We start from the raw sequence: 19,007 nt of genomic DNA, 5'->3' as shown, positions 1-19,007 counted from the left end.
TAATGCATACCTGCTCTCAAAGTTATTAGTGCTTAAGAAATTCCAGGTAGTTCAGAATAACTGTGGCGTATCTCCTCAGCAACATAATCTCTTGCAAATGCATTAACCTACCCTCTATTCTCTACACAGTAGACACTTAGCTGCAGAGACTTAACTCTGTTAAAAAAAAAACCTATGATTAATGTATCGAGCTCTAGCATCTAGGCCATCCATTGCCTCGTCCCAGAAACTTCTGGTCCGAGATCGCATGCTAAACAAAACTGGATCGGAATAGCAATACATACCACACCACCTTCTATTTCAAATTCACTCTGATTGCATCTACTTTATCATGACTGCATAGCAATATACATATTTAAGAAACTCCTTTCCGGAACAGGACAATCTCTTGCACATTTCATGGGAAAGAACCATTTCTTCAATTTATATCTAAGGAGTAGGCCATCTCCCTCTTTCTGTAGTCTAGACCTTTTTTCCCTTTAACCCCTGATCCAGTGAGCTAACGATTAGATATCAACCGCTTCTGCTTTTATTAATGTAAAGAAAAACTGACAATGAACAGTTACTCCAAAGAAACTCTCAACATTCTGCAGGAAAAATGTTCGGAATTTTACATTTCTCAATGCATTAGTTTTTATAAAAAAGCACTTTGGGGGGTTTTTCAAGCAGTTACACTGTTGGTTAAAAGTTCTACAGTTTGAAAGAAACATTCTTTAAAACAAAATGTTTTTGAGCTACTCTATTCTACAGGTGTGAGTGTTGCTTTGCCACAGTGGGTCCTCACTCCTTTACACATCTATTGCTTCTTCTGTGGAAGTCAGTTTTGTAACGTTACATGGGTGAATCACCTGCCTTTCCTCCAGCATACATGCAATTTTTGTAAAATCAAGGAACATCTGGAAGAGACAAAGCAGATCATGAAAAGGCTATACAAATGCTGGTAGAGGATGGTGCCAGCTTCTTGAAGAATCAGAGGGAAAGGAAAACGCAGAGTAGTTACTGGACTAGTCAGGCATTTCCCTTTCTAAGGTAAGAAAAATATCTTGGTCATTTTTGGAAGCAGGAGACTTGATTTTAATTTTGATGATTTAAACCACCTGTTGGCTTCAGACATCCACAAAACTATAAATGTTTAACAGATTTTTATAATATTTTATTGCAACATTGTGCAAATTGCAATATCGTGTTTCAGTTTTACTGCAAAACACTTCACCATTTCTATGTGCAAGATCTGGGAAGTTTTCTGGGTTTTACTGTGAGTTTGCTAAGAAACTGCAGCAAGGTTTGTAGCAGCTGATCACCCACTTCCTATTTTATTTGTAATTTGCAGAGAGCTGTTCTGTGGTCTGCTTCTGTAACCTGCAGGTTCATTTAAACCTAAACCATTATTCTAGGTTTCACAATTACGCTGCTTTGGAGCTGCTCAAAGTAAATAGCTCCACTTGCAACGTTACTGAAGCTCAGTCCTTTTGATTGTGCTATCGTCAGACATCCTGTAACAACAGAGACACAAAGATTATTGGAGACACTGCTTAAGCCACAACAACGGAGATTGCAAAATATTTTGATTATTGTCTTCCTTGTGTCCAGTTGCTACTTTAAGGAATACCTGGGTGCAACCTTTTCGCTAGTTTTTTTCTTGTATTCTGCTCAGCTCTTCTGCTTAGTCCAGTTAGATGGTAAAGCTGTGTTTTTCAGCTCTGTACAAAGGAAGTCACCTCCCACAAAAGGGGAATTCTTCAGCACAGGTCTCCATCCATTTTAAGATCACTTTGCTGATATTTGCTCGTACCTCATAAACAACAGGATCAGAGCAGATGGAGAATTTGTTTGTCCTCCTTTTTTATGCAGAACTTGTCATTGATCTCAGTTGGGAAATCTGGTTTTCAGAGCAGTTACACAGACTACCTCAAGGTTACTAACGATATTATCTGGCACCTATGCGATGCCTTATATTCTCAAAATGACATAGGGACACTTATGAAGTCCCAGACCACATACTGACCAGAGGGTTTTTCCCATTTTATGTGAGAACATAGAGACATACAGATGAAGGATAAGCAACATCAGAAAGTGGGTGTCTAAATCTAGATTTAAGGCTGAAAATTGGAAAGATACTAAGCATGTATATAATACTGCTCCCAAAAGAAAAACCACAAGAAGTGCTATGGTACATAAGAGCTTGCAGGACTGAGTTTTCTGGTGACTAAATATGCGGCTAGATATTCAGCACACTTAGTCTGAGCAATGCTGACTGGCAGGAGGGAACTCATGCTCTGCCTGTGCAGAAACGGGTCCTTAAGGGACAGTACTAAGGGAGAGCACAGAATTAACTCCCCTTTGAACTGACAGATAAAACTTTTCATTGACAGATGAGCAACTGTAACAATTCTTTTTTTAATGAGAAATATTTATAAACATGAGCCAGTTAATTTTATGTTGTACAGCTATCACGTCATATGCAAAAAAAAAAAAAGTATTCAGAAGTGAAGGACAGGTAAGATAGCAATAGCTTAAAATAAATCAGTATATTTGAAAGAGAAGGCAAAAGAAAATGTGTGCATGGAGGCAAAGGCAAGGAAAAGAAAATGTACTGGAACAAATGTACTTAAAATGTGACCATATATTTCCTAAAGCAACAAACTGATGGAGGGGTTGGTAATTTCATTAACTTATTGTTCAATCTGAAAAATATTTACATCATTAGCATACGGTTCTAGTTAAAAATTAGTCATTCGAGTATAAACACTGATACTCTATATGAAACTTCAGTTGCGGAAAAAGTCTCACACAACAAAGCTTAACTTAAAAAAACTTAAGGGAATACGATTTTCAGAATCCAAATAAAAAGAATTTGATGACAATCATGTTTTTCAAAAATGTCTTGACTGGACATGAAAGATTTAAGCATGAGAGGTTATTGTCTTTCAAAATAGGAGTTATATAAATCTGTTATGTAAGCTGCATCACTTGAGAAAAAAGGGTCTCATACGAATTTCAGTGGAAGGCTGTGTATAATTATGTTCAGTGCAGATACCCGTCTTCTCTGATAACATATCTGACTAAATCCTACAAGATCTTCTTCTGAAAATCCGAGAAAAATAAATTAAAAAATGTTCACACTGGTATTTCAAGTTAAAGTAGATCCCCCAAAGTATAACCTAAAAAGGTAAAATCTGAGCTTTCTGTTTAGCTTTGAATTGTTTTTACTATCATCTTTTTTTAATGTTCTTTCTTTCTTGTGCCCTTGAGAGGATATTTAATAAAAAGAAAATTATTAACATTGCTTGCTAATAATAATTAACATTCTTGCTTAAAATGTTCTGTGTGTGCCTTCGGAAGCATGAATATGAAATAATAAGAGTAAAACTTTATATAAATTGTAGGAAATTTTTAGAAGAAATTATGGAATCAGTGATAATCAGATACTATCCTTTATCTCAGACGTGTGAAACCCCCAGCTAGAGGCTGTGGCTGTTTCTAGATGATATCTGAGGGATATCAGGGGTTATATGTGCCTTTCCTTGACACTGCCCTTCCAAGGCCTGGAAGTCAGCTAAGATGTAAAAGGGAGCAGACATAAAGAGCACACATTGATATCCTGGAGGATATCATTTGGCAGAACTTGACCAGAGGAGTCTCTTACTCACCTAAAACACAGAGTGACTAATGTGAAAGCAAATGTGCATTAACCACTGCTTGAATCCAGCAACCCTTTTTTGTGACAAAAATGCCAGCTTCTAGCATCAGCACCCAGTGCTCCATGTGACTCTGTTTCGCTTCAGGACAGAATACAGGCTGCAGACAGCACGGACTGCTCTGCTGGAGGACCTCTTCATATTGGAGGGATGCATCATCAGGCTACAGACTAGAGATGTGCCTCTATAGCTCTCCTATTGGACCTATTTATTTTTCATTCCACTGACAAGCAGAGATTCTTGCTGCCCAGATGAACATATATGCCTTGAAGTTGCTCATGTATTTCCTGTCAAAGTGAATCCAGACAGTAATTTTGAACAGTCTATAAAACTGTTAACAGTCGAGTTCCACATGCTGAATTTTCTTCTTGACATTATTCGGTGTTTGCTGAAACCACTTTGAAAGCTGCTTAGAAACATCAGCTGAAGGTCTAGAAGTAGTCAGAAAGAATAAGCCCCACACATGCTTCAGGGAAGAAAACAGTTCCTCTCTCCCACTGACTTTCTAGCTTCAGTTAGCTGAATTCAGATCTCAGCGAAAAAAAACAGGCTAAATGCAAAGCCAGGCAAAAGATTGAAATGATGCTATAAAAACAGGGAATCTATCTATCTCCAGTCCTTCTTAATATATTTATGAATGAAACATCTGCCACTGAAGTAGGTAAGCTCCTCTGCTCATCTTTCTTCCTCCTGTGTCCCCATGATTACTGGATACCTAGTTTACTGCAAGAGCAGAACACTTTAAATTACACCTTCAACTTGAAGCTTGCACCCAAACACGGTTATCATGGACTTTGTCCAGTCTTAGTCACTACTATTTGTAGCTACAAATAAGGCTAAACATTTCTTAAGAAAAACAACAGGCTGCAATCTCTTTACAAAATGCTGCATCCAGTCTCCTCTAGCAACATCATTCATAATGAATGTCCTCATTCCCGGTGAATGCTGAGTCCACTCTGAGATCCTTTCCTGATGTTTATAGAATTGGCTGCTTGAAAGAACAGATTTTTCTTGTCTAACGACTGCGTGTTAGGTTTGGGCTAAGATTTACTTCTTCAGATTGTGATATTAGTAACTCCATCAGTGGGGAACTTTAGGAGTGTGGGAGATAGACAAGATAGAACAAATTATTGTTCAAAAGAATGACTGTAGGCATTATCAACGGGTTTTTTTTTCATTTGCACACACAAAAAGCTACTCAATTCATGTCCCCTATACAGACCAAATCAACCAAAGTTAAATAACATTTCCTAGTTAAACTATTTCCTCCGCATGGGAAAATAAGACAGTGATGTACTATAATTTTTTTTCATATCTAGTGGGATACTGAGACAATTCCAAGGAGTTTAAAACCAGAGGTTAAATAAAGTGAATATCAACTGCCGCTACATTTTTTCAAAGCATTGCAAATCTTGCTGCAGCAACTCTGACTCACTCATCATGTCTGTTCTCTTTTGTTTTCTCAGCTGACTTCCAATTCTTGAAGTGACAGGGTCATGGAAAGGCAAATGTAACCCACTTTCCCTCTAATTGCTACAATTCAAGTTGCAAAAATAGAGAAATAATAGTAATCAGGCATGTGCAAATTACAGGAGAATAGATATTTCTCTGCAATAGAAGTAGAAAGCACGTATTACTCTTTCAGAAAAGTTGTTAAGGAAAAATTCCAAACGCAGGAGTGCTCAGCCAGTCAGTCAGTCAACTGACTTTTTTAAAAAGGTATTTAGCTTAGGCACTTAAGTATGAAAATACTTAGTCCAGTTTTGTACAGCTGTCTCAAATTCAAAAATTAAGCATGCTGGGTAAGTTTTACATTGGCAAATCAGTAAGAAATATTTAGATAATAGAGAGAAATTAAGATTTCCCAGCTGGAAGGGAAACTTAATCACGTATCAGACTTTAAATATATAACTATATGCCAGACATTCATGTAAACAGAACACAAGACATTTATTTGACGCTACCTAAACATACTTACTCTAGGATTCAAGATACACTCTCCAAAAATTGTACCAGCAATATGTCCAGAACTTCATAACCACAATATTTTTATGTATCAGTGAAAAAGTATTTTTTCCAGCTGTACCATACTGTACCATACAGGCACAAAGTGCCTATAAAGTGGTGTGATGTTCTGGATTCACTGCATTGCTACAATCGGTTGCAAAGCAGTTTTTCAGCAAAATATGTAGCAACTTTAAAAAATGGGAAAATTTTAGACAGCTCATAGCATTCTTTCTGAATTTTAACTTAAAATTTTTAATGTTATTTATATTCACATTATTTCCTGAGATGGGACAGACTTCAGAATACTTGTGGCAGTGTTACAGCAGAGCTACTCATGTACTATGACCCAAGTAATGCAACCAGATGATAAAGATTCCTAAGAAGTGTTTCTTCCTATGAACCAAAAATAGGGCTAGAAAATAACAAGATTTCAAAAATTAAAACAAGAAAACATAAAACTTAAGCAGAGGGCAATTACTCAGTTTTACTAGTTTTACTATTTTTCCTATTAAAATTTCCTTTCTCTGTCAGCTTCCATGATAAAGTCATAGCTGTCTTTTTTTCTTCTCTCCTTAAAAATTCTCCTTATACGTAGTGATCTCAGTACTTTTCCACAGAGTCCTTTTGTATGTGGTATAATCCCCAACACATTCGGTTAATCTCCCCCCAAAACCAGCGCTGACCCTGCTTGAGGCTGGACAGATTCTAATGTAGTGTTACTGTGTCAGGTGTTTCAGCCGGTCCTCTGAAGAAGTCCAGACCTATTCAGCAAATTCATTAGGTATATACTTTGATTCAAACCAAAAGGGGCCTCAAATCAATTTGAATTGCACTGTTGACGTGAATGTATTTAGAATTTCTGATTAGCAATTGTTTACATTTATTCAACAGAATTAATAGGTTCATTTGCATGGTTTATCTTCAAAATCTTAGAATCAGACGTCTCAGCTCAGGCATAATTCTAGCTGACTTCTTGTGCTTTAGTAGTCAACTGCAGGAGTGGCCCTAGAATCCGTACATAGACTATAGCTGTATACATGAGAAAAATAGATTTCTGTGCCTACCATTAATACTATGATATAACCAATCCGTATCTTACTGTTAATTTTACTACAACCAGATCCTCTGGAAGGCAACAAGAGTGCCATGTAAAGCCTAGCAAACAAAAATGGAGTTTTTTAGGATCTGTGAATGAACTGTCCTTTGGTAGCTTTTTAATAGATACATTTCTTTCCTTTTTAACTGAAAACATATATTACATTATTTTAAAGATATTGCAAACCATTGTATCTAAGGAAATAATCAAGGGAAATGAATTTAAATACAGATTTGCAATGTTTTTAGGAGGTAGTAATTTTTGTGTGCTTCTGCTTCCTAGTACACTAGTGCAGCAGGTTGTACCCAGGTCAGTCTTCTCCAGAGAAAAACTAAAGATTGCTTTCCCTCAAGACTTATTTTATCTATATTTTAGATTAGATTTATCCATTTCCTTAGGCAGATTAATAACTTGTCTTCTTTGTATTTCTGTCTGGCTGGTTATATTAATTTTTAAATTGCAATATTTCCCTTTTTCAGTGCTGCAGGCCATACTATCAGCTTAATTTGTAGTCTCTCCTCATATTTTAGCAGAAGCACAGGGGAAATCCTTGATCTCTTAAAGCCAAGGCTTCCAAAACTTCAGTGGGGCAGGATATTCTCCATAATATTAGTAGTCATCTTTACAGCAAGACTTTTAAAAAATTTAAACAAAACTTTCTCTCATTTAAGCAGACTGAAGGCATGTGTCCGGTCATTGTTTATTGAAAAAAAAAAATCTTAAATGCATATTCTACAATTATGGTGCATTTATTTATAGTCTGGGAATGAAGGTGTGAGTGTAAAGCAAACAGATTGAGGGAAAATTAATTCAGCTGGTTTGAGAACTGACAGATTTACTTAATGAAAGATGACCAAAGAAATAATATTGAAATTATAAAGGAATTCAAACCTCTTTTTTGAAACTAATATTATACCAATCCTATGAGTCAGGCAACTTATTTGGGACCAAACCCACACATGATGTCATTGAACTAGTAGCTAACATGCCTGCTGTACAGGATTTCTTACTCTGCAGTTTGATTTTCATGATAAATGCACAACCTTGACTGTATTTGAGCTGAGCTGAAGATCTTTCTTCAGTTCTAGGAACTTCAAAATTTGATTTTCCTGGTTTTTGGAGATATAAAGTATTTCAGTGCAGAGTTTCTGAAAAAGAATACTTGGAGATCTCTCACGTTCAGAGGAGAGGAACGTCCCTAGAAGAAAGCTGAAGAGCTTCTACTTTAGTTTCCCCTAAAAGTACAACTACTAGTCCAAATTTTTAGTTGCTGTCAGCAGATCCAGTTAAGTTCTTGGCAGACCTACAGTGTACTAAATTTGACTTCACATCTGTAGTTTTCGGATAAATCAACAGTGGACCAATAGTAATAGACATCAACATCGTGAAATCTACTAAAAGATTAGGCAAAAATACTTGAACATCTTATACTTCAAATCCCCACAGTCTCACTTAAGTGTATTTTTGGTATAGCTTAGAAGTCAAAGCTTAACCTTTTAGCTATGTATAAGTAACAATCAAAACAGAGGCATTATGTCACACACAATTGCCATGCTATTCCAAAAAAAAAAAACAACCCAAAATCACTTTAACACTTCCTTCACCTGTACAAGATTTTATGACATGCTGTAGTTCACACGTGCAAACAGCCATCACATCCATTACGCACTGCTGCCACTACCCCACCCTGAACTGTGTTGTTTGGTATCGTCAACTAGTTTTAGTTTTGTCTGTCTTAGAAATAGATGATCTGGCTTAAGCTCCAATTCTTTTTATCGCCGTAGACCTTAGTACTGAGCTACTGTGTAACTTTATCCAATCTAGCACTGAGGTAAAAAAAGAGAACACAATACATAGCACAACAGACTCCCAGCAGAGAGTCCCATAAGCATAACCCAAATTATAAATTGGGACATTTTTTGGTAGGTATTCTTTTCTCACTGATTCAATACAGTTGCCTTTCATTTTTCCAACTACAGTTTAAAATCCTCTGCTTAGCAGAAGCCCCAGTGTTGATCATTCATGAGGCAGACCAAGGTATTTAGAGGTACTTAGAACACTAGGGACTCTGAACCTTCGACTGACTTTGTGTGGCTGGCCATCTGTGTACGCACAGTCCCACTGAAGTCAACCCACCCAGGTGCAGTTCTCTTCTGAAAGCAATAGTATGGCCTCTCTTGGAAAGCTGTCAACAAAATGACTTTGCTTCTCTCCTTGTTTCTACAAAGCCCTGTTTGTACCGCTCGGTCTTTGTATCAATTGTCATGTTATACTTTCTATATTTGGAAAATAATATGTATCCCACTAATTCTGAGCTGATGTAAATATGTTCTACTCTCAGGGAAAATGGCTTTAGTGGGATTTAGCAGGGGAAGTTACCCATCCAGGGTCCCATGTATTCACTGAACCAGATGGGATTTTTTTAAAACTTATCTTCCCTGGAAAATACTAATTCGTCAGAAGATGAATCAGAAACTTTTCTCAGCAACACACTCGTATCTACAAAAGTTTTATCAAGAAAAGTTCCTCAGGACCAGATGAAAATTAATTGTCAAAAGCAAGACCAACACCAAAACAGAGTGGTGGACAGTTTGAATCTTTCTCCCACACATGAATAAGACTGCTGCATCTGAGATGAGTACTTCATCCTCTAGGGTACAAAGTTATTCTGTGCTCAGTGAATATTTGATTATAAAATCACAGTAAAGCAGCTTCAGTGGTAAAGGACGACAAACAAAAAAGGGCTGGACTGGTACTTCTGAGAAAGCCTTGGTTAAACTCCTGGTTCAAATTAGGCAGTACAAGGTTTTCTGTATCTCAGATATACGCCCCTAACACAAGTGTAAGTATTACCTTGTGTAAAGCTTTTCTCTTCGCAAGGGACACCACAAAGCCCAACTTTTGTCCTAGCAGAGATTAGGAAAAAAAAGTTCAAATCTCAAAAAGCCATGCTGAATGAGAAAGCCATTTTCACTGCTTGTTCTTCTTGTTACTCAGCACCTGAATCACAGCAGAAAATAAAGCAACTATGACGAGCTGCTGTTTATGAGGACAAAGTAATGAGCAGAAAGATCTTGTGCTGTGGGGGTGGCATCTTCCTGACATGACTTTGATTCTTGAAATGACAGTTAAAAAAAAAAGAAAAGAAGTAAAGAAAGCAATTCAGTTTAACTGTCTGTTCTTTCCAGAGCAGGTAGGTTTTGTCGTTCAGGTCTAACGTTCCAAGAAATCCAAATGCGATGAATAACACTTTGTCAACTTGAAAACTAGTTTGCTCAGGATTTGTTTTAGAAAACCTAGTTTTGCCACCAAAAATGTTATACATGGAGTTCTGGCCACAGAAATGATCTGCATTAATTGAAGCCAACCACAGAATCAAGGCCACCAGGCAGACTCTACAAGGGAAGGCTAAAAGTTCAGGGCTAATACAAACAGCTTCACATTGATGTGGTTTCCAAATCTTTCAGTCTTGCCCTGACCAGAAGAGAGTGAGGCAGAGAAGACTATGGCTGCCCCATCCGTTCTGCTCAGCCAGGCCTGCAGACTGCACCACGTGCCGAGAACAGGCTGTGCCACTGCACTGGGCGGCTCTGTCCTTAGGCCCCTGTTCACAGAGCGGCTCATCCAGGCTGTGGCTGCACTCGTGCTGGTTAGTGACCACTTGAGATTCTCCTTCTAGCAATAGTTCTGATATTACTCTTATAGTCCTATTCACATGACAACCTCAGTCTTCATTTTAAATGCCTGCAATATGTATTTCTAAACCTCAGTTTTAAAGAAAACAGGATGAAAAGATGCATTGTGACAGTAACTGCATGGGAACCAGAAAAAACAAACTCATCCCTCCCTTAATTATTTAAAAAGTAATCCAAGCACCATCATTTTGTAATTAATTACAGTTAGAGGTATTTTTCAGCTTTGACCAAGGCTTCGCGAATTTCTAGCTAGCAAAGGTCTTATTGCTTTTGTTTAATCTCTGCGACTATTTTTCACAGTATCTGGTGTCATTTGCTGAAAATGCTTTCTTTCCATTTTGAGATTGTCCTGGGCACTGGAGTAAAGCCAGTCATGCTGATCAGTTCTCTATGGAGAAGGGACAGCTGCTCAAACTGTTGTAAATCAGCACAACTCTTTTAAAGAGATGCACAAAATTACAACACTGGAGGATTTGGCCCGGGTCATGAATTTGTGAGAACATTTCCATAAATGTAGAGTGACTCAGGAAAACCAGAATGTACCAACTGACAAGAAAGTACATTTTCAGTTACTGATATGCTGTTAATTTTTACATAGGAGATAACAGAATAAAAAGTTGCATGCATACTCTTGAGTTTTTATTGTGGCATTTTGTCTTTAGAGAGACTCAGCTCTGAGCTTTTTTTTCTGTTCATAACTCCTTTTAATGTCTTCTTTCTCCAGAAGGCCATTCATCTGTGCATTGTAAACTGCAGAAACCCAAGCAATGTTATATTCTAAATAAGCAAAGCACAAGGACAAATTTCATATCATTAATGTACCTGAAGCATTGCACATAAATAGCTTGGGGTTATTCAGAGCGTCTGCTTTCAACTCCATCTAACTTATACACGCTGAATCTCTCTCATCCACTGACTGTACTGAAAATGTAAGAGTCCGAGTCTGATCTGTTTAATTACATCTAAGGGAGATTCTTAAAGTAGACCACGGAAGGTAGTGTGAAACATCCCTCATTGTCAGAAATTATTTGTTGCAGAACTTAATGATGGTTAAAATGACTTGAGCTAAAAGAGACTGTGAGGACTGAATATATTCTCTGCTTTAGATGAAGTAGCTCCTCAGCAAAATGCATTACAAAAATAAACAAAAATAAACAAAAAAAATCATAAAAATTTACCACAATAATAAATTTTTTTTGTCCTTGTTTCTCTAAGACCCACTCAGATCAAGAGCAGCTTTCCTCTGGACCTATACAGCTTAGAACTCTGATTTAAAAATGTGATCAAGTTTCTTATGTAATCATTGTTCCCAGGGCCTGAACTATAAGAAAAAAAAGAAAACCTCCTTCTACTACTACAAAGCTTGTAATAGAAGTGTGGCTACTGGCATCACCCATTCCAGTTAGAGGTAAGGGTAGCTGATTTTAGCTTTTTAAAATTGCCAAAGAGTGCTTAAAATACTTTAGGGGGTGGTGAGGGTGAACATTAACCCAAAAGTTTTAAACACAGGTGGTTTACAGGAAAACTAAGGATGTCAAGAACCTTTTAAAAACTCATCTCTCCTTTTAGGAGATGACAAGAAATCTCTGGTTTTAACTTTAGGAAATTACGTTTTTAAATTATAGCCTCAGATTTTCAGTGACATCTTTCTGAATGCCCCAGAAACAATTTATATATGTGCTGCAACTGATCTTATGCGGTGAGAGGCATGTTTTGAAGCAGAACTCTTTGAAGGAGTGGAGCCACAGCAGTTTCTTTTGTTCAGAGAAAAGTGTGTTACCATAAGGAGATTTTGTACAAGGAAATAAGTACTCCCAAATATTTCAAATATAATAAAGAACCTCTCATTTCACACACACATACACACACACACACACACACACAAAATCTCAATTTTTACATAAACCTAGTCACAAGTCTTAACGTTTATGCCTGGATTACAACCATCAGAAAGTTCAGAGGCTTGCTTCTTCATAAAAATAGTGAGGTAGAGCCTCAGCTGCTACAAACTGCTGAAATCATGCAAATCTAACAGAAACACTAAGTGCACAAGCTGTTTATAGAATCTGGATTGAGATCTGATTTTAAAATCCAAGCAGCTCCATGTGGAGCCTGCAAAACATTTGATTCTGTAGCTTTGTGTAGTGTTCAACTTTCTAGACATACTTTAAAATGTAGCATTTCATAGGCTTACATTGCGGTTAATCATTGTCAAAAGCAAAAAAAAAAAAAAAACAAAAAAAGGTGTGGTTACTACAGGTTGTAGTATATCATTTAGATAGCCATCAAGCTATGCCCAGGAAGTTACTTTTGAGAATAGGACACAGTATATCAACACCTCATTTATAGGAAGTCAGAACTTAAATGCCTGTCGAGAGAAATACTTTAACTGCTTGATATAAGTTACAGCCACATCTAATTACTTTTCAGTAAAAAATAAACCAAATACAGAAAACATTCCTCCTACACTCTATATTGTTGTGAGAGAGAGAATATGATTTTAATTTCCTTCCTGTGCAGAAGAGACACAAGCATAGGTTATAGCATTAAGGTGGATTTATCTGACATAGATCATGTGTTATTTCTGGATAGAGGAGAGTATTTCAGCTTAAGTGAATACAGCACTAAATGAGTAAAAAAACAAATTCCCAAGAAAACAACAACAGAGAAGACTTACTGTCTCTTGTGCTGTTCTTCCTGAACCTTTCCAGGTCCACATTTGGGGGTCTGCTGGGCTTCTGTGGGGGCTGGCCCAGAGTGAACAATGGGGGCAAAGCCTTCCGCTTAGGAGTTGCCAAGTACTTGTCTCCATCCTCTTTTTCTTGTGACCCACCTGATAACCTGCCTGCGGCAAATGCAGTGTTCGTCTTAAGGAACTTGGAGGGAGATGAACCAAATTGCTCCTGATTGACTTTATTGAGAAAGATATTCTTGGCTGCACTCACTCCCTTTTCTTCAGGCTTTTCCTCCACGTTTTTGGGGGTGACTTGAGATGAGCTGGACCAATTGCCAGTGGGTTTCAGAGCCATATTTGAAAACTGACTGCCTGCAGCTTCTGCAGCACTGTTACTATTTTCATCCGTTTCCTTTGCTGCTATAAATGAGCTTATTTTTGGTCTTGGGCCTGATAGTCCTTTATGCAGAAAAGCATTTCTATTAGAAGTGTCTTCATTACAGGAGACTTCATGGTTTACAGAAGGTTTCTGTGCCAGAAGTGGTTTAGAGAAAGGAGGATTTGGCTCATTTTCTTGTGCTGCAGCAGTGAACTTTTCTTTTACTCCAGCTACTTTTGAAAATACTGTTGGCTCATTCTCTTGTGATGCAAAATTCAAATTTGGTTTGGGTCCCAAAGGCTTTTTTTCTTTCTCTGGAGGAGCAGAGTTAAGGAACTTGTTCCCTAGAGGTTTTGGATACAGAGGCTTTGGCTCTTCTTTTGCCAAGTCGCTGGATTTGGTGGGGATCTTAGGGCATCCAGCTTTTCCATCGTTTTCTCTGTTAGTTGCCTGAAGCTGAACCCCAAACCTTTGTGTCACTGGTTTCAGATATGGGGGCTTAGGATCCTTTTCTGTTTTATCATCAGCTGAAGGCTTGACTCCCAGAGGAGGCTTAGAGTGAACAGGCTTGTGAAAGGTACTCGGTCCTGAAGGAGAAGCTGCATTTCCTTGACTTGCAAATTTCTCAAGTGCCGCTTTCCTTGCCTGTAATCCTGAATGCATAGGTTGTCCTGGGACTTTGAAGGGTCGACCGTTTCCAGAAACATCCTCTGTGGGGCTGTTACCTGTGTTAAATTTCGCCATGAGTGCCTTCACATCTGCCTTGCCATCCTATGATCGTAGAGAAGAAAAAAAAGAAACAGCAGCAATGAGAAAGTCTCAGTTGCAGTGTTCACACATACTGTTCTTTAAAGGGTTTCCTGGTCTGAGGGCTCATAGAACTACTGATTGGCTGCGGAGATATCGTAGCACATCTTCCTGCAGGGGTAAAGAAGTTGAGTATTTTGTTATATCCTTGCTGTGGTTATACAATGTTAAATTTTTCAGTGCAGCTACTGCTTTTAGAGGGTGGTCATTCAGCTCTTTTTGTGCATAGTATAATTTCTGTTTATTTGTGGAATTGGAAACTGGCACCTGTTAAATATATTAAAAATAGCCACTACTTTAAAAATAAGGTATCCTTAAAAACATTTGAGACTCCTGAGGTGAGAAGCATAGACTGGGTTGGAACCAGGATTATGTACCAGACTACCGTTATTTCTGCCAGCTCTCTGGAGAACTGAAAGTTCCTTTGCGAAAAAAAGAGTCATCTAGATGGGGGTGGGGTCACTTTTTCTTTCCCTTCTCAACAATTTTCTTCCCTGCTCCTCCCCACCTCCCCCTCTTTTGTCCTTGTTTCTCTTCTCCATTTTGAACCTGAAAACAGTGCATGGGTAGGTGGCAAATGAAAATATATGGAGTAAAACAGGAAGAAGAGACAATCAATAAACCCAGATACTGTCAAAAATACTTAACTCCTTAGATAAAAAGAAAAAAAAAGGTGAACAAATTCTAAAGGGGTGAAACTCAGCTTCATTTTAAAATGTTTTATTTGGTCAGCTCTATTCAATACCTTTCAAGGTCAGTCTTTAATATGAACAGAGAATAAATGCTCAATACAGTTAATGTTTGGTACAATTACTTCAGAGTGCAATGAAAGATCAGGGCCAAGGGAAGGGAACTGGCCTCACTGCACTGGGCTGGGGCCACCTTTGGGTTCGGAGGTCCCTCAGCAGCAGGACTACTTTCCCGGCGGCCAGCAGCAGCCAGGGTGTCAGCAAATATGCTGACATACGGAGTTCACAATTTAGGTTAAGTGGGATCTGTTTTGGCTGGGGAGGTTAAATTTAAGTTTGATGGTATAAAGCAGGGATGATATAACTAGGAAGACTTTTGAATCATTTGTTTAGAAGCAAAAGACTATCACTTCAAAGCACAGTAAGTAAAGGGCTGAACAAAAATTTTAGAAGAAAACACTGTGCCTTCACTTGGTAGTGCTGGGCACAAGGTCAGTGACAGCGCACGTTCAGTCATATACCAATTTTAACTTAATTCACAAACACTTATGAATTGGAGTTGTCAACTCTTTTGCCTTTTGTTTGATTGTACCCCGTTTCATGAACAGTCTGTCATGTCTGTCAGACAAACTGTGACTTTTATGTTTTTTTTTTAAATTAACTTTGCCGTTCTTTCGGTATCATCAGCAAATTCAGTCATTCCAAACTCTGTATTGTTACTTGTAATAAAGGCGGCCAACAGAAGTGCTAGATTGACATATGTGAAACCTCTCCCCAAAGCACCAAATTGTTATCTCTTTTGCTCATGTAGGAAAGGGAGGAAGTTCACATTCGCTATAGAGATTATCAGGTTTAAGCTATCTACTGCTGGTCGGTGCACGTACACTCACTCACACACACGTATACTGCAGATAGATACACATATATGTATCATCAATCATTCAAGATTTCCTGCATAACACCTCAAAAGGCGCTTCTTTTACCCACCTAAACAGAAAGCTAAGCTAATTGCAATGCCAGAAAGAATAACAAAGCTTTCTAGCTCTGATCTCTCTTGACTTGTGCTAATTCACTTTTTTTTTTTTAAATTCTGTAACAAAATCTAAACCATCAGAAATATTAATACTTTCCCTCAGTGCTTAAAGTTTTCAGCACTTGTAAATGACAATCTGATCAGCTGCTTGGCCAACTCGGACACATTTATTTCATAAATTATAGGAATAAATGGATTCTTTTGTTGCTTGTTCCAGCTGAAATTTAAGAAAATTTACTGCATTAAACTACGGTAATGTGAGCCTTCTGGACAAGAAACAGTCACCAAACAGCGCTAGTGGAAGCTGGAAATATTGCTTTGAAGAAAACTTTTGGTGTTAGAACATTTTTGCGACAGCAACACCAGTTACATCGATACATGATTTCAAATGCATTACACAATTCACTTTCGCCATGCTAAGGCAGTTTACTTTCTCTAAGGCCTACTGAAGTCTATGGATTTCTTTTAATGAATTTTTTTCCCCAGTACTGTGAACAGACCCCAAACCTTTCCCAAGCCATGCAATTGTACAAGTTCTTCCAGGAGTAAAAAGCATAGCTAGTGGGGATGTGCAAGGCTTACAATCTAACAATGTATCCTCTCTCATTTACTCACAGTGAGTAAGTAGTAAGAATAGCAATCCAAGAAGAGAGTGGAAACATCTGTGAAATCTTTCTGTTTCTCTTTGATGTGTGTCATCAATTCCTCTTTTAATAGGCTTGCTTTATATTAGGAACCATGCTGTGGATTCTAATGCCCAACCGGACTGGCCAGGTAGACAGATGGGGAACTGGGAACAAGAGAACCTCGTATTCACAGCTCTGTTCATAGAATAATCCCCACACTTTCTGTTTCCTTTCCCAGAAGGGATAGCAGTTACCTATTCTGTCAGCACATACAACAGGTTGTAATTCATGAAATGGGAACTTGAAAAGATTATGAAATTAGATTAGGTTAACCCCCACCCTTCCCACCTAAAGGCAAAGTGCCCGTTGGACAGAAGAGTCTCATGCAATAACCGGTCAGGTTATTTTCTGAACTTCCTATTTGCAATTTATTGGGAAACTCAGAGCAAAATATTTTGGCCTTTCAGCTCCTGTTCTGAACTGGAAGCAGCAAGCAAGGTGCACAATAATATTTGCTTTGAGAGGAGATGGTTGCATTATTCAAATGTGTTTGCTCAAATCTAGAATAATACCCTGGTTTTGGTTTTCAAGCCATAAATTCAGCTAGGAGATTTGTCTACACAGCCCTTTCTCAGCCTCCCACTGCCTTTAACAAGGCCCCACACAGATACCAGGATACAGTTGTGCATAATTCTTCCAGGACTAGATCTTAATTAAACTTCAGTGTAAACAATTGCAGTTCTCCTTTATTTTCAGTATGGGTGCACATTTTTGCATAGAAACACATTATCAATAGAACATAAGAAATATAAAAGTACTAATTCTATTTTTCTTGAATTACTGTGAATATTTCAGTCCCTACTAGCAGCCTAATTAGAGGGGGAAAAAAATATATTTTGGCAAAAAGATACTCTCATTATTTACTTTCCAGTCTTGGTGAAGTGAAAAGATCATTTCGCATCAACTTCACACACATTTCACATCCCCTTCAAACAAATAGCAACACTGAATCAATCAAAGGAACAGTAGACGTGTATTTATGCAATTCTCTAAGCGAATATTAAGTGAAAGTTTAAGCAAATGAAAGATATGTAACTGTTGACTGTACAAGAAATGTACAATTGTACAAAATTACGTGCAGATCTGATTTATAAAGGAAAAAGTTCTTTTTGCTTCTCACTCGTAAACTTTTTCCTTTCTGTTCCCAAGTGATGGGCTCTATACAGTCCTTTTAAAAACTCAGAAAATCTTGTAAAGAAAAGAGATCTTGATGAGTTTGCTGGAAACTAATAAAAGATTAAAAAGCTATAATTTTCAGGAGAAAAGTGTGTATGCTCATGAGTTCTGTGACTGCAAAAGGTCCAAGCAGCTGGTAACCACTGAAGGAACTGAGCTCTAAGCCAGGGACAAGATAAATAAGGAACTATAAAGAAAAGTCAAGGAAAACTACAATTGAAAGTTGTAGACAAATACAGATCTGAAAATTATTTTGCAACATAGAGGCCTTATTTAGCTTCTATTGACATTAATGGATTTGAGGGAGTTCAGCTGCTTGCAGAAGATGCTATTACCTTTTTGAATTCATGATAAATTGTTGCTTGATTGTTTCCTTTTTCAGGCAGAGAGACTTCAGAATTATTATTATGCAATGCTTTTTTGTTTCCAGAAGAGATAAATAATGTCCAAGTTGCTTTTATTTCCCTTTAGTCTAGTTATAATCACTGGTTAAAGACAACTCCCTCTAAGTGTGCTTTCAGCATTTGGAAAGTGGAGCTCAGATGTTGCAATACTCTGTATCTGTGAATGGAGGTAGAGGAAGTATGAAAAGAAGACAGAAGGACAGCATCTGCCCAAACAAAAGGACTTGCTAATTCAATGGTTGATATGCAAGGAAAATGAGCCCTCATCAGATATTAAAAAAGGAAGAAATAGGCTATTCCACCCTTTACTCTGTAGGATTTTTTAAAGGTAGACTTCAGGGATGAAGAAGATAGAACTCTAAGGGATTCCCTGAAGAAAGACCAACAGGTTCTACTTTGTCCTGAGAATGTCTTTACAAACATACCTCCAATACCAGTAAGATGAAATGAGCATATCTGTGAGTATATGTGATTGTCAGAATTAGACAAGGGAGTGCTTGGTGCTCCTGTCTGATCACTCTTCAAGTTTTATCTTTTCCTTTTTACTGTCCTTTACACCTTTGTTTTCCCTCTCCTTTCACTGCTATTTTTTGCATCTTTTACCATAAGAGCAAATACATCATGTTGCAGCAACATGATAGGGCGTATATTCATCCTCTCCAG

General features: G+C 37.8%; 1 protein-coding gene across 7 annotated transcripts in view; it reads right to left on the bottom strand.

Annotated features, from left to right (window-relative positions):
- FYB1 (FYN binding protein 1) overlaps nt 1-19,007 on the bottom strand; it is a 75,150-nt gene that overhangs the window by 35,038 nt on the left and 21,105 nt on the right. For 5 of the 7 annotated variants that reach the window (XM_009680661.2, XM_009680664.2, XM_068927533.1 and 2 more), the window contains one exon: nt 13,174-14,320. In XM_009680661.2, coding sequence (XP_009678956.2) covers nt 13,174-14,320 — 1,147 coding nt within the window. Of the gene's footprint in view, nt 1-13,173; nt 14,468-19,007 lie in introns of all 7 variants that reach the window. The other 2 variants (XM_068927530.1, XM_068927529.1) reach the window with 1 other exon arrangement.

The sequence above is a fragment of the Struthio camelus genome, chromosome Z (genome assembly GCF_040807025.1).
Source record: "Struthio camelus isolate bStrCam1 chromosome Z, bStrCam1.hap1, whole genome shotgun sequence".
NCBI classification, from domain to species: Eukaryota; Metazoa; Chordata; class Aves; order Struthioniformes; family Struthionidae; genus Struthio; species Struthio camelus.
Note: the sequence above shows the minus strand (reverse complement) of the source record. Positions and strands in the feature narration are given on the sequence as shown.